The sequence below is a fragment of the Betta splendens genome, chromosome 2, assembly GCF_900634795.4.
Source record: "Betta splendens chromosome 2, fBetSpl5.4, whole genome shotgun sequence".
NCBI lineage: Eukaryota > Metazoa > Chordata > Actinopteri > Anabantiformes > Osphronemidae > Betta > Betta splendens.
In genome coordinates this window covers 14659372-14685758 of record NC_040882.2, presented here as the reverse complement: position 1 = coordinate 14685758, position 26387 = coordinate 14659372, and the positions used below count along the sequence as shown (strand labels likewise).

General features: G+C 43.6%; 1 protein-coding gene across 9 annotated transcripts in view; it reads right to left on the bottom strand.

Moving 5' to 3' along the window:
* Positions 1-566: 566 nt before the first annotated feature.
* Positions 567-26387, bottom strand: part of mark2b (MAP/microtubule affinity-regulating kinase 2b) — a 35106-nt gene continuing 9285 nt past the window's right edge. Inside the window, exons 2-21 of one of the 9 annotated variants that reach the window (XM_041072845.2) lie at positions 21920-22087; positions 20488-20541; positions 19439-19487; positions 19153-19218; positions 18727-18797; positions 18358-18414; positions 16751-16987; positions 15618-15737; positions 14899-15001; positions 14618-14730; positions 14370-14444; positions 14150-14216; positions 13681-13832; positions 12496-12590; positions 9631-9771; positions 6563-6829; positions 4731-4757; positions 2175-2207; positions 1419-1528; positions 567-1143 (exon numbers count right to left, since the gene is read on the bottom strand). In XM_041072845.2, the coding sequence (XP_040928779.1) occupies positions 806-1143; positions 1419-1528; positions 2175-2207; positions 4731-4757; positions 6563-6829; positions 9631-9771; positions 12496-12590; positions 13681-13832; positions 14150-14216; positions 14370-14444; positions 14618-14730; positions 14899-15001; positions 15618-15737; positions 16751-16987; positions 18358-18414; positions 18727-18797; positions 19153-19218; positions 19439-19487; positions 20488-20541; positions 21920-22087 (2343 nt within the window). In that variant the 3' untranslated portion in view covers positions 567-805. The remainder of the gene's footprint in view (positions 1144-1418; positions 1529-2174; positions 2208-4730; positions 4758-6562; positions 6830-9630; positions 9772-12495; positions 12591-13680; positions 13833-14149; positions 14217-14369; positions 14445-14617; positions 14731-14898; positions 15002-15617; positions 15738-16750; positions 16988-18357; positions 18415-18726; positions 18798-19152; positions 19219-19438; positions 19488-20487; positions 20542-21919; positions 22088-26387) is intronic. The other 8 variants (XM_029143252.3, XM_041072847.2, XM_041072849.2 and 5 more) reach the window with 8 other exon arrangements.

Sequence of the window (26387 nt, the reverse complement as noted above, 5' to 3'; positions counted from 1 at the left end):
CTAAAATCCATCTGTAGGGGTGTGTGTGTGTGTGTGTGTGTGTGTGTGTGTGTGTGTGGTGTGTGTGTGTGTGTGTGTGTGTGTGTGTGTGTGTGTGTGGAGGGGGTGGTGGGCTTCAGCAGCCAAAGTCCTGGCTCAGTTAGAGTCCATTCACTTTTGGAGGACATTGAGAACAAAGTCAATCTCTGTTTTGTGCTTTCCAGCAAAATCAGGCTCCAAACATTCGGTCAGACCTAAGACCGAGCGCAACAGTTGTTTTCAGCGTCCCTCTGCTCCCGTTGTCCATCCAGCCCCCACGTCCACCTGGTTCCCCTCCTACCAAAATACCGAACTCAAACAAACCCCCCCCAAAAAAAAAAAAAAAAAAATAACAAAAAAAAAAAAACGACCTGGCAGCAGAACCATGAATAAATAGCAGGAAGAAGTGACAGTGGTCAGAGTGATCGACGTGTGAGTTCAAAGAAACGGAGCAGATCGGACCATGCAGAAGACTGGAACGTCTAAGTAGAACGTGAGAAAAGAAACCCCACAGGGAGACTGCGTGTACTTCACAACTCGGAGGAAAATCAGCTCAGAGTTTTAATCGCAGGGCCTCGGGAAACAAAGGAACAGAACCATTTCTATTCTCACAGAACTGACAGCCCCACCGCAGACATGAGTCCAGATAACAATCGTGGTATTTTTAAAGTCACCCCAACTGGAGCTTACCTCGTGACCTCCACACCCCCCCCCCACCTACAGTATCATCCCTCCCTCCCTCCGCCCTCCGCCCAATAGACCCGTCCTCCCTGCTGCTGGCGCGGGCTCACAGTTTGAGCTCGTTGGCGATCTTTGAGGCAATGTTCTTGAAGGCGATGGACGTGCCCGAGATCCTCTTGAAGCGCACGCCGTTGAGGGAGAGCCGCGGCAGCTTGCACACCTCCATCTCCCACTGCACGAAGTCGTCGCGCGCCGGATCCCCCGACACGCACAGCAGCATGTAGCGCTCGCGCAGCTCGTACTCGCAGCTGTTGGAGTCGAGCACCTTGCGGATCTCGCGCATCATCTCCGAGGGCTCCATGGAGGACGTGGTCTTCATGGACCAGGTGAAGCGGAGCGAGCGCGGCTTCTGGCTGGAGTTGGCAGGCGGAGTGCCGGTGCCGCCTGGAGGAGGAGAGGGAATAATGATTAGAGAAGGGATGGTCAAACAGTAGCCCTAGCTGCAGCTAATATGTTATCATACCAGTAGTGAAGCTCCACTGACTTTAATGCAAAACACCCCAAACAATGCTTTACCTTTTATCTGCTAGTGTTGGACAAACAGTAAAATCAAAATTCCTGTTTTGCCTGGTAGCTTTTGAGTCTGGTCAGATTGTTTACATTTGATCTTAATAGAAACACTGGCACTGGTCAAGAACCAGTAAAGACGCTCAACCTACCGGTGTTACCAGATCCTGGGGAGGAGTTGTTCTCGTCGTTGTTGGAAGAGGAGGAGAGAACGCCACCGGACGTCTTGTCCGACTTGTCCACTGTGCTGCTCAGCATTGACCTGCCGTGGAGGAATGGGAGGGTGGAGGGGGAGGACAGATGTAGAAGGGGGGTGGAAAAACAGACAAAGCAGAGGAGGAAGGGAGGGAGAGTGTTGAGGAAGGAAAACAGGAAGATGGAGGAGAGAAGAGACAGGAAGAAATGAGCGAAGAAAGAAAAAGTCAACATTAAGTAAATTGTTTAAATAAAAAAAGGAAAAACCAAACAAGGGGGGAGTAAAGAGAGGAAGAAGGAGATGATGAGGTTGTGGAAATAAATGAAGACAAAAAGCAAATTTTTAAGTACCCATGCGCATTTGTGTGTAAACGTGTCTCAGATCAGTGTGTGATTTTGCATGTGACACTGATTTGCTGGTACTGGCACACAAATACACATCTGGGTACTTTGATCCAATTTCCCCTCACACACTCACAACCATGCCGCTCAACCTCCACCCCATCACTCTGCTAATCTCCCATTTCCTGATTGGTCAAGTCAGTACCACCGTCACCACCAATTACACCAGCCCGGCCCCGCCCACTCCCCCAGACATTCACAGCACGCTCAGAGATCATCTACTGATTGGCTCCAGGCTACTTGATTGACAGGCAGGTTTTGGTAGGCTCTTAGGCATTTGTAGGGTTTTCTCGGGCTGTTCTGTATCTCACCTGCTGCCCTCATCCCGACCCTCTCCCGGACTCCTCGAAAAAAATCAACACAAGTTTAGTCGTTTATCTTTGCTGCTTTATAACCAGGGGCAACATTTGGATTTCTACAGACAGTGAATCAGGTGGCTGGACACAGTCACGCTGCTCGCCATGCCTGCCTCAATATTCCAATCCATCCACTTTGAACCAAGGGTAAATGTTCTAAACTAGATGCTCATCGAGAGAGACTGCATGGCACCCGTGGCTGCTGCTGCCTGAGTCCAGATAATTACGAATCCCCACTAACCTGATGTGATAGTGCAGTCATACAACATAAGGACGGACAAAGACACCAAACACCCAACTGATATAGGGCTTGAAATACAACTGATAACCTTGAAAAACACACAGATGTGTGTTAACATGTAGAAATGTAATTAAAAAAAACGTAATTGTCGCCTAGTGTTAGTGGCACTGTTGTAATATGTACTGCTTAATACAATTTGAAGGAATAACTCGAAAGGCTAAACTGGTGTTGAACCAGTCAGCGTGGGACTAACACACATAACTAGGCTAAGTCTGAACTTCAATAGCACAGGTGCAGCTGAGGAAAGCAGGCGGAAAACAACGAGCGGAGCTGACATGGACGTGATCTGGAGCAGGATGGAATGGATTGGAACAGCTCGGAGGGCATGGGGAGGGCAAGTCCTGTGACCAGAGGTTAGGAGCATTATGATCCCACCACTGCAGTAAAACCTGTGTTAGTAACACTGGACCTGCACACGGGCTGACTGAGAACAACACTCTTAATGCTGTAACGCACACTCTCTCACACACCAGCGGACATGACAGAAACTAACAGGTCGGGAGAAAAGAGGACGACGACAAAAACACATGCAGACGATGAAAGTAACACACAGAGCAACTTCAACTGGTCCTAAAGATACAGGAAACTGTATCAGTCCTGCCCTAATAAAGAAATAACCACACATGACATGTAAAACACCTGCAACAGAAACATGGTTAAAATATATAACATGAGAGATGGCGAGTTGTGGGGAAAAAGTCATAGGAATTCCCTAAATAATAAAAAAACAACAGTTTTTCAGTTGCAAAATGTGATGGGATGCAAAATGGTTGAGACTGGTAAGATGACTATTTGATAACAAATACATCTTGCGCAGTCTTACATATGAGCTAGTGTAAATTGATTTACCACACACATACTCTTTAAACAGATAAACCTTGCCTCTTATTTCACAATTATTTGCTTATAAGCATCATTTATCAACATTGACTGAACATTGAGTACTTCTGCTTCAAGCCACCAGGTGGCGCAATGTTCCAGATTAAAAGGAAATTGCTCTACCTGCTGGTAAAAAGCAGCCAACACACTCAAGCAGCGTGTGCGAGTGACAAATGTGACAGTGAAATGCATGTTCAGCATGTACATATATGACCGTGTGCGTGCAAATACACATGTTTGTGCACAAATTGTCTGTGTGTGTTTCCACAGCATAGAGGTCTCTTCCAGCCAGAGTAGGTCAAAGCCATCCAGTTCTGGTGATGCTGCTGTTAAGAGCCAGTGGCAGAGAATGGGAAGAGAGCAGTGAAGGAAAAGAGAGCGCAGCCTCCGGAAAAGAAGTGCAGCATGAGAGACACTGCAGCCCGTCCCTCCTCCTGGATCCTCTCCTCTCCTCCTCGGCCCAGCTACAGACTACACGCTTCCTCTTAAAGGCTACGAGGTCAGAAACTCGCACCAAATACTATAAACGCGGTTTAGTCGTCACTGAGAAACTGTACTTATAGTTACCGAACTGATGAAAGCAGGTAGTTAAGATGTGTGATGGTTTTAGGAGGTGTTAGCATGAATGATGGTTAGCGATGTTATACAACTACACTGGTCATAAATTAAAAAACACAGGTCTCCTATGCCCGTGCTATTTTTAGCTTTATCGTCATAAAAATGACAAAAACCGTCTGGTCCCAGTACAATATGTAGAGGAGGAAGTAGACGGTGACGCCGCAAAAGACAATATCACCTGCACCTAAAGCTAAAGAAAGCATAAGGAAGCCGTTTGATCTATCACACCATTAAAACGCAGGCTAAATCTGGGACACTACAGGGAGATACCCACTGTCTCACGCACACGCTACCTGGTCAATAACTGGAAAGGTGGGGGTGAGGATGAGGGGGGTGGAAGGATGAGGGGGGTGGGAGGGACAATGGAGGGCCGAAGAGGATTTAGGCGTTATTATGCAGCATGATGGTGGAGTGAGCGAGTCAGTTAAGTGAGTGGGTGGCTGGGTGAGTTAGTGAAAAATGGAAAAATAAATAAATAATGGTAAAAATGGGCCAAAACACGGCACTCAAAACCAGAAGGCTCAAAAAAGGGGCCAACCACAGAAAAAGAGAGGAGAAAAGATAAGGCTCAAGGCACAAAAGGAAGGTCTCAACGAAAAGCTGCATGAAAACACCAAAAGGGGAGGAAATATATATGTAAAATATATATGAAGGAGAGAGTATACGTATATATATCAAGGGATTATATATTTAACGTTGGGGATGTTGCCTACCTTCTTGGAAACCTGAACGAGAGATTTCTACAAAAACAAAAGAGGGATAAAGAAAGAAAGAGAAAAAAAACGCATATATAAAACATATATATTTATGACTTTGCTGTAAAAGACAAGCTGTTGTCTGAGCAGCAAGCGCGCTCTCACAGTCCAACATGAACAAGACACGCTGAGGACTCAAGCAGCAAGCACACACCAACATTAAAAATGGACCGAAGAAATGAAGCCTGTGCTCCCGCCGTCGGCTTTCAGCGTGAGTGTGATTAAACGTGGGGATCACTCGATTCGACGTGTGAACAAACATTATTAAAAGCGCCCGCCGTGTGCTCCCCACACACACAGCGGTCCTGCGTGGACCTGAAAAAGGAGCGTTGGTGAAGTGAACAGCACAACGGAACGTAAAGAAACGAGCACAAATCTGTAGGTTTCAAATGAGATCATACAGGTTAAGCAGCAACTTAATCTTGAACCACACACACACCTCCCCAGACCCAGAAGGAAAGTGCAGTGCGGAGGTTATATGATATGCTAATAAAACACACCGCTTGAGTGTGTGTGTCTTCGGTCCAACTGTACAAATGCAACACAATCTCTCTGTCCACAGCTCCTACTTCCTACCAACACGCCAAGTTGTGTGTGTTTGTGTGTCTCAAGGTGTCCCCACTAGAGGTATTTATAGTTGAGGGAAAACTGATATCTCCGGTGTAACCATGGATACGGTCGCCACGGAGCTACAGTATCTCTGAGTGGGAGGCCTGGAGAGTCTCTGTGCCTGTACCTCCGCCTCTCTCTGGCTTTCGCTCTCCCTCTCTCACACACACAAACTCTACACCAACACCCACCACGCATGCAGGCCAGACATATGATCGTTCTCAATGTCGGTGTTTAAAGGGAACAAAATCTATAACCGCACACTGAACCTCCAGGGTGAGAAACAGAGCGTCGTACACGCTCTCTGCTTCACATTCTTTTTTTGAGTTACTTGGACCTCCTCACTCTTTCCTGTCACATTTAAACTCCTTCTGTCACATCCGCTCTTCGACTGTGGCACTGACCTCCGATAATAATGTGTCAGACGGCCCCGCTGACAGACACGCTATTTGGCTCAAATCTACATTATTATAAATCTGATTTTATATTATCTTTCTATGTCACAGAGTTTCAGAGTTTGTCCAACCAAAACTCAATACAATTCATTTAATAGTAGTGCATAAGCTGCTTTTGTTGCAATTAAAAGCTTTGTTTCTAATTCTTTACTTTCTATAGCTCAGTGGGATGAACATTGAAAAACTGACTTCACTTACAGAAACTGAATAAGAATGATTTTAGCTTTTTTTACAATCTGGTATCAGGGACAATAGTTTAACTGCTGCAACCTGCAAGAAAAGAGCAAAATATATACTAGGCCAGATGTGGGGAGGAGAAAAAAGAAAGAATGACTCCTCAGCCACCACAGCTCCAAACCAAATTATAGAGAACACAGCTGTTCCCTTCCTCTCCCTTTCAGCAGTTACAGATCAGCATGGGTTTAGTAATGGGGACGAGTTAAGACCGGCGCCTTTAAAGAAACACTGAAACCCAGACATGGGACGAACACACATTAAACCTTTCCTAAGAAGAAAAAAGCAGATGACTTGTTGTGTAAAGGTTTGTAAATTTTTGTTTTGAACTGAAACCTCAGTAATGAAAACACTTCAGTTACAAAGTAGGTGGATAGTAACCTGGTGCCATCATGACTCCATGCTGCTTTTACTGAAACAAGCTTCATGCGTTTGCTCCATCCTCTCTACATCTACCCATCTTTCTGTGCCCCATGCAGTTGCATTACTCACCTGCGTACAAACTTGGATGTGAACTTGCTAAAAATCCCTGTGGCGCCGTGTGTCCTGCGGGCCTGGCTGTTGCCGTGCGACAGCGACGGGGACGCGGGCCCGCCCGGGTAGGCAGAGCCCTGCTGGTCCCGGGCCACCCGCTGCTGGCCTGCGTGGAACGTGCTGCGGATCCCCACCCCTCTGGAGAAGTTGGTACGGTCGGACACGGCAGCACTGCTGATGTTGTGGGCAGATGGGGAGGCACCGGGCGCCCGCTGAGGTGGGGCGCTATGGGGTGGAGGAGTAGAACAGAGCGGGGAAATGAAGGAAGGGAGGCATAATAAAGAAGAGGTGATAGATCAGGAATGAGGTGGACGTGGATTATGAAGAAAGACGTGAGAGGCAGGAGAGAGGAGGTGCCAATGAAGACATCAGGAAAACAAATGATGGGAGAAATGAGGAGTCGAAAATGAAGAGAACAAGATAAATGAGGAATGAAAAGAGGAAACAAGGTGTAGAAGATGGAGAGAAGAGGAACACAATTAGACACTGGTAGAAAAACAGTGTTACTTACCTCACTACAGTAAAACAAGTATCTAGATCTGTACAACATCTGCCCACCTTGATGTTTCATGAAACACACACACTCATAACAACAGTTAACTCTGGCCTGGCCAGAGAACCAGGAGTCGCACACCTCCAGCCCCTCACCACACAAAGGCAAACACACACGGACGCGTGCTGTGCATTGAGCTAAAGGTTGCATATGCTTTGTTAGCATGTGTGCATACATCTTCAATGCAAGCGTGCGGAAGATGATGGCAAACACGGCAGACATGGCCAATGCACAAACACTATGCGCACACTGAAAGACAAGGCAGGCACGTCAACAGAATAACGTAAACCACGCACAGAGGCTTTTGTCCTGCCTGAGGTCTGCAGCATGACAGATTATAGCACGGCCTTTGAAGGCATACTATATTTCAGCGAGACATACTGGAAAGGCTGGGTCAGGCACATTAGTGTGGACCGCTGTGTTGATGAAGACGAGAGGATATGAATCCATCATATAAAAAGGACATCAATTGTCACAAATGGGAGATAAACTGTAATTATCTAAGGGAAGTGTGCGATAAGCCTGATGTGTACTCAAAGTGTAGCTGGGCCATTTCCCATAACAGTAGACTGGACATAAACTACAAATATTAAATTAAGCTGTACATGTTCGGGTAAAGAAGCAGAACAGGTGGCTGAAGGTACTGAAAATGCATGAGAATGGCATTTGGAAGGTTTTTCGAGGTATTTTAGGGACAGCTGGAAAGGACAGCAATGACAGGGCCCATGCTATGTCCTGACAAGCTGTCTAGGCCTCACTCGGTCTATTGTTGGAGTGGTACCTTCTCGTTGGCGTTCCCAACCAGGTTCTGAACGGCCCAAGCTCTCTGTTGAACGACGCATGCAACAGAGCGAGACTTAAACATAGAGCAGACAAAACTACATACGGGCATCGGGCCACCTTGACATCTGCTATTCTGCAATTTATGCCCACATTTAGTTTTTTTCCCCCCATCAGACAACTGACAACAGAGAAGGAGGTCTGTCTGAGGTGGCACAATTCATCATCAGATGACATCACTGATGACAAACTGAGGAACATACAGCACCTCCAAAGGCTGAACGCCGTGCATTGTGACACAAGGCTGAGAATGAAAAGGACAAAGGAAAAAAAAAAACGACAAGGAAAAAGTCAAAATATCAAAATGGCCCTTAAAACAGACACCGTCAAGCTGCGAGTCAAGACAACAAAGCCAAACGCACATGAAGCACAAAGACACACAAAGACACACAGCTCACATGCGAGAGCCTGTTCAATCGGTTAATTTCATCATTTGTTCATTTTACAATTTAGTTAAGACTTAAATGGAGAGTTTTCCCAGGCAGAGTCATAACAGATATGGTTTTAAATAACAGACCAAACAGCAAAATAGACGCTGTGGAAAACTGGAACAATAATTTCTACTAAAGGAACAGAAATTCATTTAACCACCCGAAGGTAAACCTTTTATTTAATTTATTTACACATATACACTTCACAGGAACAGGCTCAAACACTATTATATGTGCATTTTGCCTGGTTCCACTCTAGCTACTAAAGCACTGTGCATTAATAATTAACCACTAATGAGAGTGTGCCAGCACTGGTGCGCTACGGTGCTCAGACTGGCATCATAAGGCTGATGCTTCAGAATAGAGAGTAAGCATTTGCCCATTGACATGAAAAACCAAGACCTTTAATAAATGCTGACACACAGTAATGTAAAATACTAAAACATACTTTTTTACATTTATTATTATTATTATTATTTTATTATTTATTTATGTGATTTGTGCCTGATAATTAAATCGACTTTGTAGAAAGTTCAGAAGAGGGAAACATTTACAAAAACATTTAAACCAATGTAACAATGATGCCAACATCTGAAAACCTGACAGGCTCTCACTAGTTCTCAACTTCTGCCTATTCAGTCTTTGTCCACTGGGTGAATGTGCTTGGAGAGAAACTTTGATGAGGCTGCATCCTTTTCTTATTGCCTCATTAAAAAGAAAAACATTTATCTAGTCCTGAAAATGTCTGTTTAAATTTTTTTCTTTTTACTACTTTTTATTTTTGTTAGAGTATTTGCGAGTTATGCTGTTTTGTAATCTAATTTGTAATGATAATATCAGTTTACAGCACCACACAAATGACTCAAAATAGTCAAACTTGACTTTTTGGTCATAGAAATGCTGTTGTCATTTGCTTTTGAAGAGGGAAATATTGTCAATTTAGCACTAAAGAAGTAATAATACTGTAAATAAAAACAGATTGTTTTATTTTATGTCAAACATTGGAATATTTCAGAGAAAAAAAATATTATCCCTTCTTCATCTCCCTTTTTCCTCTTCTGTGAGAAGGATGATGATCTGTGCTCAGTAAAGTGTGTGTGTGTGTGTGTGTGTGTGTGTGTGTGTGTGTGTGTGTGTGTGTGTGTGTGTGTGTGTGTGTGTGTGTGTGTGTGTGTGTGTGTGTGAGCGTGTGAGAGACTTGCCTGGGCCGTGGTGCGTGCAGGTCAGAGGGACATGGATGATTGGAGGAGGACAGGGACTTGTGGTGGCGGGGACGCGAGGAGGAGGAGGAGAGGACGGCAGCAGCCGAGGCAGTAGAGGCCCGGGAGCCCGGAGTGTTTAGGCTGGGAGGCAGGAGGGGAGGAAGAGTGGGAGTGTCCCGCCCGACACACACAGACACACAGAGACACACACACGTACGTACAAACACACCCATAAATGTGAACGACACCCAGTCACCCATACAAACAAACACCACACATTCACAGCCAGGCAAACACACCGGGCGGGTTTTTTCGGTGTGGGTGGGCGGAGAGGTGAGGTGAAGCATGGTTAGAAGTAGCACTTATCAAACATGGTAAAGGATGAGGGTGGGGGTCGGGGGGGGTGAGGGAGAGAGGGAGACAGAGAGAGAGAGAGGGAGAACAGAAAAAGGAGCGGAACAACACAGGAAGCAGACACAAAGGAAAGAACACCAAACGCAACAGGACTCGAACAAAGGAGAGAAGTTGGTCTTTCTTGCCGCTACCGTTGCTTCATCGTGGTTTAAAAAACAAACCGCAATCAAAGCACGACTGCATTCATGTACAAACATCTACCTGACACAAAAGGCAGACACATATTTCTCTACTGGCTGAGTCAGACTGAATACATGTTAAAATAACGCCAGGAATGTGCAAAGCAGATAAATGTGACAGAACACCTCAGTCCTTCACTGCTGGGCCACAGCCGGTGTAGCAAGTCTACATAGAAGGAAACATGAACTCCAACCTCATTTCATACAAATACCTAATAAATATCTCTTTGTTCTGTTGTGTATTTTCACACAAGCTCTTTGCCAGATAAAACTGGACAGGTAAGGTGCTGCATTTATTTCCTTATACACACAGGAACACGTCTGCTAAGACAAAGCTGTCAGTCCTGTTATGAGGTGATCACTGACCTATGAGCTGCCAGTTTTATGGCCGTGATTCACAACTTTTTTTGCACTGTACAGAATGTAGACCGGAACAGGAAGACATCTGATTGACTGGCTTAAAGCAACACTGCCTATTGAACTCTGCTCATCAGCAAGGGTGCTACGGGCTATAAAGCTTTGCACATTACAGGCAGCTCTAAAGTAACAATATAAAAACTGAAAGAAAAGCTGGAGAAATAAGGCATGAGAAGGGAAAGAGAGAGAGACTTAAAAAGGTCAACAAAACAGTTGCTAATTACACACAGTCCAGAGAAATGCAGATTTTCTAAAAGGGATTAGCTCAGCTTGTGATGGAAAAAAAATAATAGCATGGACTGGAAAACCCAGTGTGTTACTGACTTTGAGAATGTTGTATGTTTAGGCTTGTGAGGCCAGATGACTGCCTGTTTGTGTATAAGACTATTAGGAGGCAGGAATAGGGATCATATAGCGCGACTAAAAAGTTAATTTTCCATCAGAAGTCTTTCTAATCTCCTTAGACACAGAGAAAAAAAGGAAAAATTATATAAAGAGGTAGAGCCAAGGAAATATGAGCAAATTACAGTAGGATCCAGAGGGACCAAAGCTCAAATGCAGATAGAAGAAGAACAAATGACGGAAGTTAGGAAAGCGAAGAAACAAAGGAGTAAGTAGGGGTGGGGGTGAGGATGGGGGTGAGGGTAGGGGTATAACAAGTATAAAAGCCCAAACTTCAAAGCAACAATGATGATCAAATAAAGTCACTTTAAAGTGAGAGCAGATGACAACCACTGAGTTAGCAGAACCTGGCATGGTTAACACACCCACAGTATTAAAGGAGCAATGCAGTTTCAGATGACCCCACTGTCCCCACGCAGCACGTATTGGGATGGCGGACGCGGCAAACGCGGACAAAGCTCTACTTATTAAGCATTAGGTGAGGTGCTGCTGTGGTGAGAACGGGGTCATGTGAAAGCGGTGAATGATAAAGTAGCAATGAACAATGAACACTGCAACATAGTGGGGATTATGGTCTGGCTTAATGTTTAATGCTCATGAAAGGCGCCCAAAGCATTAAGACTAGTTGCGTGAGTGATGTGCACGGAGAGGTTTATGTGGAGGCAGGTGTGATGTGTCTAATGTCAGATGTTGACATTTGGAAAAAAAAATTTCAACCTTAAAGGATTTTTTTGTGTGTTGGAAGAAAAAAGGAGAGGACGATTTACATTTAAGAGGCTTCAAAATTTGAAGATAAGAAAAGATGCAATACAAGGGAATGGGGGAGAACATGGACGGGAGCGTCATTTTAGGAAAATTATTTCCAGATTTTATTTTTATTAATAAAGATTGTGGTGTTATGCTGTTTTGCACCTGATTACGCAAAATTAAATATTTAATTAACTGCATTAATTGCGAGAGTTAATATTATTAGGACAATAGTAATAAGATAATGGAAGGAAGTCAACTTTATTTATGAACTTTTATAATTTATCAACAGAAAAGAACAGACGTAAAAAGTAGGAGCGAAAGTTGTGCGACGCTGTGTGTGCGCATACGCGTCCGTGAAGCCTGCTCTGGATGGCAGGTCTCCATCAGACCATCTCTGGTAATCTGTACTCTACTGAAGGTTTGGCCTTAATTCTCCAGAGAGCTTGGTTTCTTTGTCCAGGAGAACTCACCCCGCCGTGGGGGAAGGCTGCGAGCCTCCCAGAGCCAGCTGGCAGAGCGCTGGAGAGCACCAGCCAAGGCCTGGGATTCAGTCACTGAGACAGCTGTGAGCCCGCTTCATTCACAAACCACGGCGAGTGTTTTCGTATCGAGTGGATGTTCACAGCAGTGACTCGAGCGTGAGACTAACTGTGGGTGTAGCTGTCCTGCTAGCTTGAACATCTTTAACATAGTGTGTCTGTACCTGTCCTTGCCGTTCTGGATGCCCTGGCCCAGCGTGGCTCTCTCAGTCAGTGGAGAGTTCCGACTGCGGCTGGTACCAGTGGACAGTATGCTATTCTGTAGGGGGAAGAGAAGAGAAGGGAAACACTTTGAGTATGTCAAAGACAAGATGGTGACAAATCACTGGCTCTGATCACTGGTTGAAGGCTCTGAAACAGCCTTCAACAATCTTTCTGATCAGTAAGAACCAAATTATTACATCTACTCAAAACAGTATTTTCCCTACCCGAGCACTGCAACTGATTAGCATGTGATTTGTCAGCATGATCTACACACCTACCATTACAAACTTATCATTTTTACCACAGTTGTCTTTAACTGACAGTCTAAATTATGAGTCCAAGGTGTTGGGACAGACGTAACAGAAGCAGTGAAGGAACTTGAATGAATCACAGGTTGTTTACACCCACAGTCATGAGAAAAAGTGTTATTAAAAAAAACTAAAGAGAAGAAGGGTTGTGAAAGGACTCAACTGCACACATTACACTAAACACTTGATGATTGATGCCACATGCAGCGTCAGAAGACAGCAAGGCAAAACAGTGAAATATTTGACAAAACAAATATGGGTACAATAAACTGTCATTTTCATCTATTACATTTCTCTTTGTTGGCTGACACTGCAGACAGGCACCTGCTGAGCAAGGTATAATTACAGCCTTTAGCGCTGTTAGTTGGTGTCAGCTGAGTGGAAGGCAGAAATGTGTGACAGAGAAAATAAAATGGGTCTTTTTACACAAGACACTGTGGGAAAAGCAGAGGTGCAAATGAACCCGCCGTCAGGCTGTCATAGCTCAGTGACTCTTAAACAGAGGGGATTCATTGTTTTTATTAGTAGCACATGTAGTTTTGGCTGTTTGGAACCTTCCTGTACATGCATGACTAGATTGCCAAACTAAAAAGCTGCTGGAACAATGCATACTGATGCACATCTTTTTTTCCCTACAGGATGCAAAAAAAAACCCTGTACAGTTATATGGTCATTTATTCTTTGTTTAATTAGTAACTAGCTCTTGTTCTGATCTTTGGACCATAGCATAAGGATCAAATATGGCTGACATCAGTTTATGCTGAGTAGCTGAATGGGAAAATGCACGGCTGCCGTGATTTCAGTCTTTAAAATGTCACGTAGGCAGTGTGGTCTTACGGTGGAGGGGGTGGCGCTCTTCTTGCGGTCAGAGGGGACCAGAGGGCTGGCTGGCACCTTAGTGGTGGAGCTGCCTGACGAGCCCTTCCTCCCAGAATCCTCGGCTGTAGTCCTGTTGTCTGTTTGACCTCCCCTCTTAGAGTGGGACGAGCCTGGACAAATGAAAAAGGGCAAGAGGTCATCAGTTAGATGCTTAATCCTGCCTACCATTGTCCCGTTCTGCATCGTCTTCCCTCTCTTCTGACACTCTTATCACTCAGCTGTAATGAAATTAAGGTTGACCACGACACACTAGTTTTCATATCAGCCAACCTCTCAAATCTATCGTGCTCATCTTTAACTTCAGCTGCGCCCCCTGCTCCTTTCCAGACATAGGATCCTTTCCAGACATACTTTGATAGGTTCTTCCTTTCTAACCCTTGCTGCCACACATCACTTCATACTTCACCCTCCTCTCACTGACACACACCAATCTCACCCTGGTCGGTGGTTCTGCGGTTCTGAGGTTTCTGGTTGGATGACACACTGCGCTGTACCTTAAACACGAAGACGGACACACAGGTCAGTGTTTTTGTACATGTCACACAGATCGTATTTTCGCACACTAGGATTCAGGTGAACTGAGGGAATAACAAGCAGCTACATCTGTGCACGCTGACCAAGCTATCTTAAGATTATTCTCATTGTACCTTGTGACCCGGGGAGGAGGCGTTTATGTTTGTGACATCACCTACTGGCCGCGGCTTGATGCAGCCCTCATCCAGCTGTGGAGAGCAAAAACAGCTCTTCACATGTGTCTTAGCCTGAATCTTTGTACAAATGACTAAAAATTGTAGGGCTCATTTATTTTGAATCATAACAGTAAAACTTTTAAAAATATCTGTGTCAGTGAAGTAACTGACAAATAAACAACTGCATGTAAAGAGAGGCAGCCTACCTCAGAGTTCCTGTAGTCCAGTAGCAGGTACGTCGCCATCACATCATTGTACTTCTGGTTCACTAGCGAGTCCTGGATCTCCTCCTGAGAGAATCCCATCTGCAGCATAATGTCTGCGCGCACACAAGAAAACCATTTTATAATTAGTTGAGCTTAGCGTAGGTCAAGAACTCCCACTTTAAATAAATTACCATTGAGTAAAAAAAAAAGAACAACATTTGCACTCCTTTGTGTGAGAATAGGAAAATTCATGTACCGATTTTAAGGTTTTCTGCACCTACCTGTTCTCCTGGGGTCCTTATAGTCCGGCTGGGGTTCAATGTAGGGTTTGAGTTCCTCCTCCTCATAGCCTACATTCATCCACCGGTCCCTCATTATTTGCTGCTGGGAGCAAGCCACACAGACAGATAAAAGGAGACAAGAGATGTCAAAGCAAAGAAAGAGGCCGAAAGCAGTGGAGGAAAAAGGAGAAAATCAAGAGGTGCATAATGTCACTATACACAACATATTTGTTATTTGCTTTTGTTCAGGTTTATTGATTTAAAATGCAAATAAATTTGTCTGCAGATGTTTGTCTGGATGTTGTAACACCAGAGATAGAGGAAGAAGATTTCCCTATTTATAGTTTAGCAAGAAGAGAATAAAACCAATAGACTGATGCATGCTAAATATTAAAACATTTTGCCAGTGACAGGGTGAGTTAAAATATAAGGCCGGAGGTGTATTTATAGTATTCTCACAGTGCTGCCTTGGCGAAAAAGGCCAACAAAAGACAAAGCAAAAATGAATCATAAAATTATTCCTCAATGCCTATAAAAGTGGCAGCAGTGCGAGCTTGGCATAACTCCAGTGCAACCAAACATATTACTGTACTGTGTACACATGCACACACAGATATATTGAAGTTATTGGTCACTTTCACAACAAGATACGTAAATACAATAAAACAGTTTAAATGAACTGAGACTTGTGGACGCGGTGTCAGTGAAGCACAGTTTACCTCGAGGCTGCCTCTTTTGGAGGGGTTCAAGATGAGAAACTTCTTCAGCAGGTTCTCACAGTCGGTGGACATGTAGAAGGGAATCCTGTATTTGCCGCGCAGCACACGCTCCCTCAGTTCCTGGGGACGAGAAAGAGTGTTGAAAGTCAAGTGGAGACTAGACAGTCATGTTTGGCGTCACACAAACTTCATTTCTATTCTCACAATTTCAGGTTTTGCAAAAAAGAAAAACACAAAATGACATGGGTGTCGACAAACTGATTATGGTCATTGTGCATTTGGCAAATAAAGAATGATTTGACACTGAGTAATACTCCACTCCAAACAGTGTCACAAACTACAGTTAACCTCTTTACTCCTTCATCCCACCGGATGGGTCTTTTAATCATCATTCATTCTCTGGAGGACAAACACATGTAGTGACAGGTTTTAATACAGCTATACAAAACACTTCTCAAAGCGCTTACCCAGCCACACAGGCAATACAATAAAGGACCCGAGTCGAATCTAACTGTCACATTAATCAGCTAAAGCATTCACATTGGCAATTTATCAGTGCATCACTTACATATTTAAAAAAGGCACATGCATTCATTACAGCTACAAAATAGTAAAAAATGAGTAAAAGGCAGAGAGGATCGTATTTGTTAAATGAGTAGTAAAAATCAGTAATGTAGGTGTTAAAGGACCAAACAGCAGAAGGCACTGCACAGGCCCACTTGATAAGCCTGGGTAGCTGTTTGCAGGCATCAATATCACCACATTCAATGTCATATCGCCCACCCAAAATGTGTCTGCACTTCCAGAATGAGTCATGTGGGTACTGAATGAACGCACAGTGTGATAGGTGGTGTGAATAATTTAAGTTCACAGAAAGCATGAAAGTTTTTGTTTAAAAACTGAAATAAGAACCAAGTTGCAGCCACCGATGGTCCATCTGAAAACAAAATAGACGGACTGGCATTTCCAACAGTATGACTCTTTTCCTGAGCTCAGTTTCTGTTTTCTGTGGGGAACAGAAACCAGCATGACAAATACTACAAACACCCACAGAATACAGACATTGCTTACATAATGCGCATAAGCACACACATAAACACACACATAAACACACACACTCTGCTGTTCCTGACCTTGAGGTTCTGTCCATCGAAAGGCAGCGAGCCGCTGACCAGGGTGTAGAGGATTACCCCCAGGCTCCAGACGTCCACCTCAGGCCCGTCGTACTTCTTGCCCTGAAAGAGCTCTGGGGCGGCGTAGGGAGGGGAGCCGCAGAATGTGTCCAGCTTGTTCCCCAGAGTAAACTCATTACTAAAGCCAAAGTCAGCTATCTTGATGTTCATGTCTGCGTCCAGCAGCAGATTCTCTGCCTGCAGAGAGTGGGAAGAAGATGATAAACACTTTGATGATGAAAAGTGCGATGGAAAGTGGTAAACGATAGAGGGAATAAATGATTGCATGTGATTTTCCTGTGTACATAGAGTGAACTTGCATTTTCCAAAGCACAGTCAGTAACAAATGGATTAAAACCACCTTAAATAGCTGAAAATCCCCATTTAAAGTAAAAGGCCACCCGGCCATTTAATGTATGCCTTATAAAGGTCATCTCTGATATACAACTTTGTTTCTGGTGGTTTTTCAAAGCTTCCTTCTCCATATATAAAGTATAGATATACAGTTGCCTGGTGGGAGAGGGTGGTTTTGCAGAGTAATGGCTTGGGGCCTACGAGTAGCATACGATGAGCAACGGCGAGCTACCAGTTTATTCATGTGTTTGTATCCTTAAGCCTGAAGTGAGCCAGTGAGCAAGGAGGGCTGTGGTTGCCTAGCAACAGGTGCACTCTCATTTTCACTTGCTCCGAATACTCTGCAGCTTCTGTGCGTTTGAGTGTGTGAGTGCACCTTAAACATATTCACAATGACATCATCTGTAGGTTGTGACCTTAGAAACACATGTTCAGTAGTTTGTTGCTGGCAGATTCAACTGTCTATAGCTACTGACCAAGGTCCCACAAAAAAGCTAATTTTAAGTTTGAGCATTAATGCAGCCAAGTCCACTTTGGACCCCACACAGAATGATTTCAGCGCTGTAAAATTATTCAGACTCATAATTTGCTCCTGCACTGTACCTGCTGGAAATAATCCAGTGCTGGATTTCAAATTACAGCAGCCAGATCGAGAGTGATTGGGATTAATGTGCAGGGTGGTAGACATTACAATATTAAAAAGTGTCTGTCCTCCAGAAACCTCTTGGTTTCCCATTTGGCCTTTTCAGTATGTATCCAATGTTACCTGTTAAAAGTGCTGTAAACCCTTTGAGGAATGCTAGAAATGTGTGTCATAAACTTAAATGAGTGAAAAGCAACTTTGATATTAAGAGATCTTCATGGTTACTGTAAGAGTAATCATGATAATGTTGCCTACAGGTCTGCTGGCTGACACAGTAAGAGGATTTACAACTCAGCATATTACCATGAACCTAAATGACCCAAAAGCATCAACTCTGCAGTTGTGTGCTCTAAGCCACAAATTGTGAGTGAACAACTGTATGGGTATATGGGATTTAGCCCCAGGGCTGAAAGAAGGAGGTCTTTACTGCCACCTTTACGCTTAACCTTCAGGTTTCCTATTCGTGGAGAAGCGACTTCATGTCCGGAAGTCAAATCACATTAGGATTAATGTAGCAGGCAGTAAAAGAGAGTGAAAACGAGCTCGTGCCTGGACACTTGCGAGTTCTCACCTTCAGGTCTCTGTGTACTATACACTTCTGATGGCAATACTGCACTGCTGACACAATCTGGAGAGTAAGAAAACGAGAGAAAGAGAGGGAGAGAAATGAGAAGACAAGTTATGTTGACAGGACATCAAGTGCGAATGAGGAAAACCGGAATCAAAACTATATAGGAAAAATTTATTTTAATTTATAGGAAACCTATAAATTATTAGTTGCCCCTTTCAGCAATAACAGTTAAACCTACAGTAATGCTTAGAATATATGCGTCCCTTCTGATTGTGTCTGAGGGCATAAGGCACCAAAACGTTAGTACTGTAACTCAGGATCGGGGCAGACAAGCTGGGTCTGGCTCAATCAACATTATCAGCAACAAACCTGTCGAAATTTGGCACGGGCTTCTTTCTCCTTCATCCTACCATGAGCAACCAGGTAATCAAAGACCTCACCTGTGACAGTAAGAGAAGAGCAGATTTAGTGTAGGAAGCAAACACTATTCTGCTCGGAGAATATTCGGGTAAATTGAACCAATTTGTGTGATTCAATAACAAAAGTATCGACAAAGCTCAAGACACAACTACAACTTTACAAAATATCAACTTCCTCACTCTTCATTCATGGTATAAATAATAATAGAGGCACCGTCCTCACCACCTTCCGCACAACGAGGAGTCCAACAAGCAAAAAAAAAGAATAAAACCAGGACATTTCTAGTAACACCTCTGTGGCGAAAAATCACTTACAATGGACAGGAGTGTGTTCATAACCTCAGGGGAGACTGATTTCACAGTGACACACACTTACCTCCACTAGCATACTCCATTACCAGGTACAGAGTCTTGTCTGTTTCTATCACCTCGAAGAGCTTGACTGAAGATGGAGAGAAAGGCAGAGGACAGAGGATTAGGAAGGGTAAATCAGAGTGTGGGGAGTTGAAAGGAGCGGTCACAGGAAGAGCAAACACAAGGAGCAAAGATAAAACAGGAGGATCATTAACATTTGGCTTGAATACATGACTTTGTAGGACAGATCAAGTCCTTTACAATATCAGCTTTGACTGAGTGGAAACTCATATCTGCGTGTGACTCACCTATGTTGGGATGATTCAACATTTTCATGATCCTCACCTCCCGGAAGAGCTACGAGAAACAAACCACGGGGTCTATGTCAAAAACACTTTCATCTGTTAAATTTAGTTTTTTAAGAAAGACTGTGTTTTAAATAAACTGACAATCTATTGTTGTCCACTATCCTCTTCATCTGGCATTTAGATCAGGACTATTAGCAGGCAAACCCCTGACAGAGCTGTGCCCTGTCCCACGTTATAATTATTATTTTCCTAAAATCCTTTCTTCTGTCACACAAGGTTGATGTCACTTATGACTACATGCTCATGAAGTAGCTATTGTAAATTAGCATCTGTGACACTGGCTGAGGTCTACGGAGGAGCTTTTCAAATGAAAGGAAAAAACAGTACTCAGTCATCCAATGTGAGGGTAAAGCTACATCTATAGATTTAAATTCTACATGCTCATTAGTTGTTTGAATTTGTGCCCAATGTTATAAAAACATGGCTTTTTGTTGCAAAGACATGATCAATATCTGTAGAGAGTAAGAGGACGCTGAATCAAAAATTCACTTCCTATTTGTGAGCATGAGGGAGAAAAAAAGCTTGAAGGAAGTCATGCTCGATGATGACAACAGCAGAGCCCGAGGTAACACAATAAAGGCATAAGGATTACCCTGCTGGGTATTTTGGAACTCAACGTAAGAGCATTAACAAATAGATAAAATCATAGCTGTGTCTTTTCTGTGCAAAGTGCATTGTAAACATCTTATGTCTTATGGCAGTGGGAGATGCATAAGCATTTGCTGTGTATGTAATGTGAGCAAGAATTCGTGGTGAGGGAGTGTGCGTGTAAGTGGACAGACCCCACCCTGCCACGATCAAAGGAAGTAATTGCAGCTTGTTTCCTGTAATTAAAACTCTCTCTGAAAACTAGACCACTTCAGAAAGACAGAGGAAGGGAATGAGAAAGACAGAGAGTGAGACAGGGCAAAAGTAGAGTGACTTAAAAACGACTTGAGAGAGAAGGGACAAGGAGGACGACGGTGTGAGGGGGAGAGTGACAGACCCACCTTCTGCAAACTGGAGGAGTTCAGCTGTGTCTTATCAATGATCTTTACAGCCACCTGGAAGAAAACAAGAACGTGCTTAGTCGTCATTGCACTTTTATTCATTTATTACACTAAGTGCAGCCGGTTTAACGCATCTCACACAGACCTGAAGAGCCTGTAAACACAGCATAAACACACCAACTGCTATCTTTCTCGCACACACAAAAATACAATCGCACAGCAATAAGTGATAAACACAAATTCACAGCAGGCGGTGGTTGTATAATAGGACAGAATACAAAAAAGAGAGCCAGAACTGAAACTTGGTTTATACTCGGGCCATAATGAGGTCTATAGTTCATATTCCAGCAGTGGACACCAGTATGAAAAGATAAAAACACGGGGGAGAGAGAAAGAGAAAGAGAAAGAGAAAAAAAAGATGAAGAAAACAGATGGGACGGCTGAAAGTGAGAAATGAAGATTGAAAAGTGAGATGAACATGAAGTTAAAAAGAAGACACATCATATCACTGAATTATGTTTCACACCCTTCCATTGGTTCCTTCCATTTCTGTCTTTCATCGTTGACTAAATCTTTTCTTCCACTCCTCTTCTGGTTGTGCTCGTCTGACTCTTTCATGCCCTCTGACGCTCCCTTGTTTTCTTTGTGTGAGTGTGTGTGTGTGTGTGTGTGTGTCGGCGAGTCACATGTAGTGTTATCAGGGTGTCAGGCACAGAGCGGTCACACATTGACAGAGCCTGCCCACCCTTTTTTCTGGCTTGCATACACACACACACACTTGTCTGTGCCTCAGACAGAGCCCAGCATGGGCTCACAGCAGACCTAGATTTTCCCTTAAAGGGGCAGTTTGCTGTTACATCACATCTGGAATTTGCAGTAAGCCAGGGACATTTAGGCTCCTTTATTCAAGCTGACAATAGTGATATAATCTCCTGCAGCAGATGTACCAACTCCAAAGCCATGCAAGCCTGAGATCAGACCAGACCTACTGTGTCTCACAGCATGAGCCCTCCCCTAGACTCAGAAGCCAGGGAGGAAGATTAACGATTAGACATGGGCTAAACATTTACAGTGTTTTTACCATTATAGCTAATTAAAAACATCCCACGCTTCAATCCTTATTCAAAACAGGTTCCGGTATTTAAATTGTTACTTTCTTAAAAAAAAAAAAAAAAAAAAAACATTTGTCTCTGCTAAAAAACATCCTCGTGGCCTTTTGTCTTGAGTGGAACCCAAAGCAGTCTGTTTTCAGACAAAGGCTTAAAAGGTGTGTGAATTACTTCTGGAATGTATTTGTAACTGAGGCACTGAGGAGCCTGTTACTCACCAATAGTTAATGTGTCATAATGGAACTAAAGGGGTTTAAAATAAAAGCCTAACGTTGAGAGTAAGGGATAAGATTAAAGCTTTCAGTCAAATCTGGCGGGCATACCTCTTTTCCGGTGAGGACGTGTCGTGCCAGTTTGACCTTGGCGAAGTTGCCTTTGCCGATGGTTTTTAGCAACCGGTAGTTACCAATGTGCGGCTGGTCGTCTGATGTGGTCGTGGCAACCGAGTTCCGACATCGCGACATGCTGGAGCGACTAGATGGCTTGGAGTCCTAGAAAGAGGAAAGGCAGTCGTAAGCACATGACGCGTAGGCAGAGAAAAATAGAAAGTGACTTTGAAAGGTGGCCGAGGTAAAAGTAAAGGTTTCACATTCCAGAGTGCAGTTCTGTACACGATTCCAAGTTCATGAACACAGATATGTCACAGATTTCATTACTGCTACTACATGTTTAGTATTACTTCTGTGTGTCACCCATTTATCCTCTTTCATTCATCCACATAGGTGACGAGAAAAAAAAAAACAAGATGACTTTATTTGCAACAAAGAACAAAGTTTTGCAACTATGTAGCAGCTTCAGAGACATTCTTAATCCAGCTCTGGGTCAAAAGACAGCACATATGTAATATATTCCAAACAGTAGTCATGGATACATCCCTTTATATTTAAACTATGAAGTTTATTATTAAAAAAAATGAAATCACACCAAATTCCAGCCTCAGTGTTCAGATTATGCTGACCCAAATGCTTTTTATTTGTATTAGCCTCCTTGATTACAGATTAGAAACCGTCTGCACAGATTTGGTTCATAGAGCTAAAGCTGCATTTCAGTGGTCGGATGTCAAAAGATCAGCGTTTTAATCTGGTGGTTTTGATTAAGACAGAGATGGCCAATAATCTCCCGGGATTCTGGATACATTTAAAACAGCTAAATAAAACACAAGGGTCCAAAGCAAACGGATCAGTTGTTGCAGGTTGAAATCTCAACATTCCTTCGGGGGGAAAAATAACCTGGTCCTCTGCTTTGTGCAGAGAGGGCTGAGAATGATGTGAGCAGAAGTACTGATTACCAAAATGTTGCGTATAGTTTTAGTGAAGCTGGGTGAAAAGCTGCAATTTTCTTTCCTGGTTCCGTTTTATGAACTAGCAGTTAGAGCTCTTAGTAGTTAGAGTTAGAGTACCAATTATGCTCATGGATTGCATATATTTCGCTGGTCATTAGCTCGTTCTAGCACTTTAAACCAAATGCTAATATTCCTCTATGTGAACATAAGTAAGAGACACTGAACTTGAGCAGTCAGAGACCACAGGTCGTTTTGGTTCTACTGCCATGGCGCAGTATTGCAAAAGTAAGTGTGCAACAGTGATTTACATACGGTCACTGTTTTACTATGGTTAATGTTTCACGCTGTAGTTGGTCATCTCCCAACACAGCACTTTCTAAAGAGCTCATGATGCTTTTCAGGATCAGATGAAACAATTTCAGAGCGGTTTCCTTCACCGTCTTGGCGACTCTCTTTTAAAACCACTAGTTAAATGTACATCACTTTACACGGCTCTTTGAACGTCTATTTTTGATGGTCTCTTCATATGGCAGCATGGAGTAAAATGTCTCTGGTTCGTCTTACAGCAGACAGACAGAGGGTCTTTCGAGTCATAAGCATAGCCACAAACAGAAAGCAAAACCTTGCTGTGCTGGCAAGATTTGTAGCGTTGGCAGCTGCGATTGGGTTTCAACCCCTGGAAAGGGTCACGGCAATTGTGTGCGTCGGCGGCCATCGCTGTGTGCGCGCGCGCGTGCGGGTCTGTGATCTGAGCAGACAGGTGACGGAGATCAGGGTCAGGGGGAGAGGACGACTGGCTCCAGGGTGACGAGACACACACACGCACACGCACACACACACACACACACACACACACACACACACACACGCTGCGGCCCCCGTACAGGAATACACACTGGTGTACACAAAGGTGGTGGTATGCAGAGACGCGCACGGGCGTACGTAGCAGCACACACCTCTCAAAGACCCGACACCAAGACAGAGACAAGGACAGGGACATTCACACTGTAAATCACCTCTTCCTCCGTTTCTCTCCCTTTTAGCATTAACCCACCTAATTACCCCTCTAGAGCGAGCACACCACATTTTTATCAACATCTTCCTCCCTCCATTACACTTGTGGACCATGGGAAACAAGATCCCCAGTGATTACATCACTGGGCTTGTGCGCTTCTTGCTCCAGATGGTATGATCTAATGTCTGCATTCAAGTCACCCCCGCCTCCTTAATGCTGACACTGCAAACCTACATCAAGTGTAACGCGCCAGATTAAGTCTGAACACAAGCGGTGGAACTGGGATTAAAAACAAATGACAGTTACATTAATCCCGGAGGACAGGGAAGGGCCTTATGTGGCCTTGTGTGAGGGGGAAGCAAATGATTTTTATTTTTGGATCGAGTGTGAGAGGGGGAGAGGGAGGCAGACAATGTGTCATATAGGGAAGCTGTTAGAGACAATGAGACCCAACCTGACCGTGCAAAGCACTGCTACTGGTTTCTATTACCATCACTGATAGTTTTGTGGACAAAAGGTGGGATTCGTATGCGTAAATTTTGCAGCACGTTGTACATAATAAAAAAAGTGCATCTGACTTGACTTTTGTTGTCTTCTAAACTGATGCACAAACGTACTGGCTGCTGCAACTCTACATGTGACAGAACTCCACTGAGACCACTTTACTAATGAGGAACAACACTACAACAACCTAAAGACCCTCAATCAATGCATACATGTTGATGCAAAACAGTGTTGGAGGTATCAAGGTGGTCCTTATACAGCAGTAGATCATCAGAAAGAAAATGATACAAATAAGTAAAGTAACCCATCAAAACAATAGAGATTTTGCAGGACATGTGAGACGTCTAGGAGCCTATAATGAAGTAATTCACAACATCACTGCCCAGAGTACAACTAAAAATTCAAGTGTTTCCCTTTGATCCTCTTTCACACTGAACTTTCATCGGACCATTTTTCTTCTAAGCCAGGAGAACCTCCCCCCTTCCCATCAAACACACATGTGCATACCCGTCTCTCCCCCATCCTCTAACTATAGACATTTTAGAGGACAATAAGTGACATCATTGTTTTGTTCTCACATTACTCTCTGATGCAGCGTGTGACTCATAAAGGCTAACTTAGACCTGCTAACATAGACAGTTTAGCAGGGACTTATTTTCATGTTCACAACAGCTGCAGCACCACACTCAGAACTCGTTATGCAACGGAGTATCTGTTAAAGATATTCGCACCTGATGAAGACAGAGGAAGGAACAGTGAGAAGTAGGACTCAAACCACAGAACTACAAGACGCACATTTTATAATGCTTCAACTTCTGTGAAGGCTTCATGGTTTTAGACATGAAGCGGTTATTTACTTCAATTGGCTGAAGCTGAATTACTATAAAAAGCAATTGGTTTATCGATTTTATCTAGTGTGTCTAGATACATGTAGCAAGTCAAATTGGAAACTGTCCAAGCTTATCACACTACAGTAAAACACCGTTGCCCTGGAACAGGGGGTCAATGGCTATCATGTGTGAAGCCTGCTGCATGGGACAGATATTTTTTTTTATCTCTTGCCTACCGTGTGGAGAGATCATTAGTAAATGTTTATATCCGGAACAACAATTCAGTACCCCTCCCACCACACACGCACACACACACCACTGAAATATCACTGACAAGACGTTTGCAGCTGAGAGTCATTTACTACCAAAGTGCAAACTGTTTACTGCCAGAAGCATGTGCGCATGACCAACACATACACAAAGCAGTAATGTTAATCCAAGGCAGTACAGGTTGTGTTTTGACTTGGGCCTCATTATCACTGACCTTCACTAATCGCAGTTCTTGGTGGGGGGCACTCAGATACAACTACATGGAATTTCACACCGTACGGTTTAGAACGTAACGTGAGTTAAGTAAACACAGGAAAAACCATCCTAGACTTGGTGCAAGGCAGGATGAGTGACTAATATACAAGTTAAATAATAACTACACTAAACACCACGTATGAGGTGTTAAACATGGTCTCTTTTCACGCTGTCATTTTGAACACATCTATGACATCGATGAATCCAGACATGGTTGTTCATTCACATGCACTTTTTCAGACACTACCTATTTTAGGAATGGACTTAGGACTAGTTAGCTCGCATGTGAAAACCCTGACAAACTCAGGATTAAGTGATTAATCAGTTTACCCATAATAATGAGACTACCAATCAACCAATATATTGAGAAGTGTTGCGCTGTTTTCTCCTTCCCTTTATTAAAACCAGCAAACTGTACAGTCGTTAGGCACACATAAATAAAACCACAGCCTTTGGCAGTTACAGTATACGCTGGGATCATGAATGCTTTCAGATTATTCATGCAGCATTAAACAAGTGTGCAGTAATAATAATACTAATAATAAATAGGTATTCAATTCTATACAAGTCACTAGATGATTTTGGTGTCAATTACTCCAGTCTGTACTGGTCAAAACTGATCCCAAACCTTATTG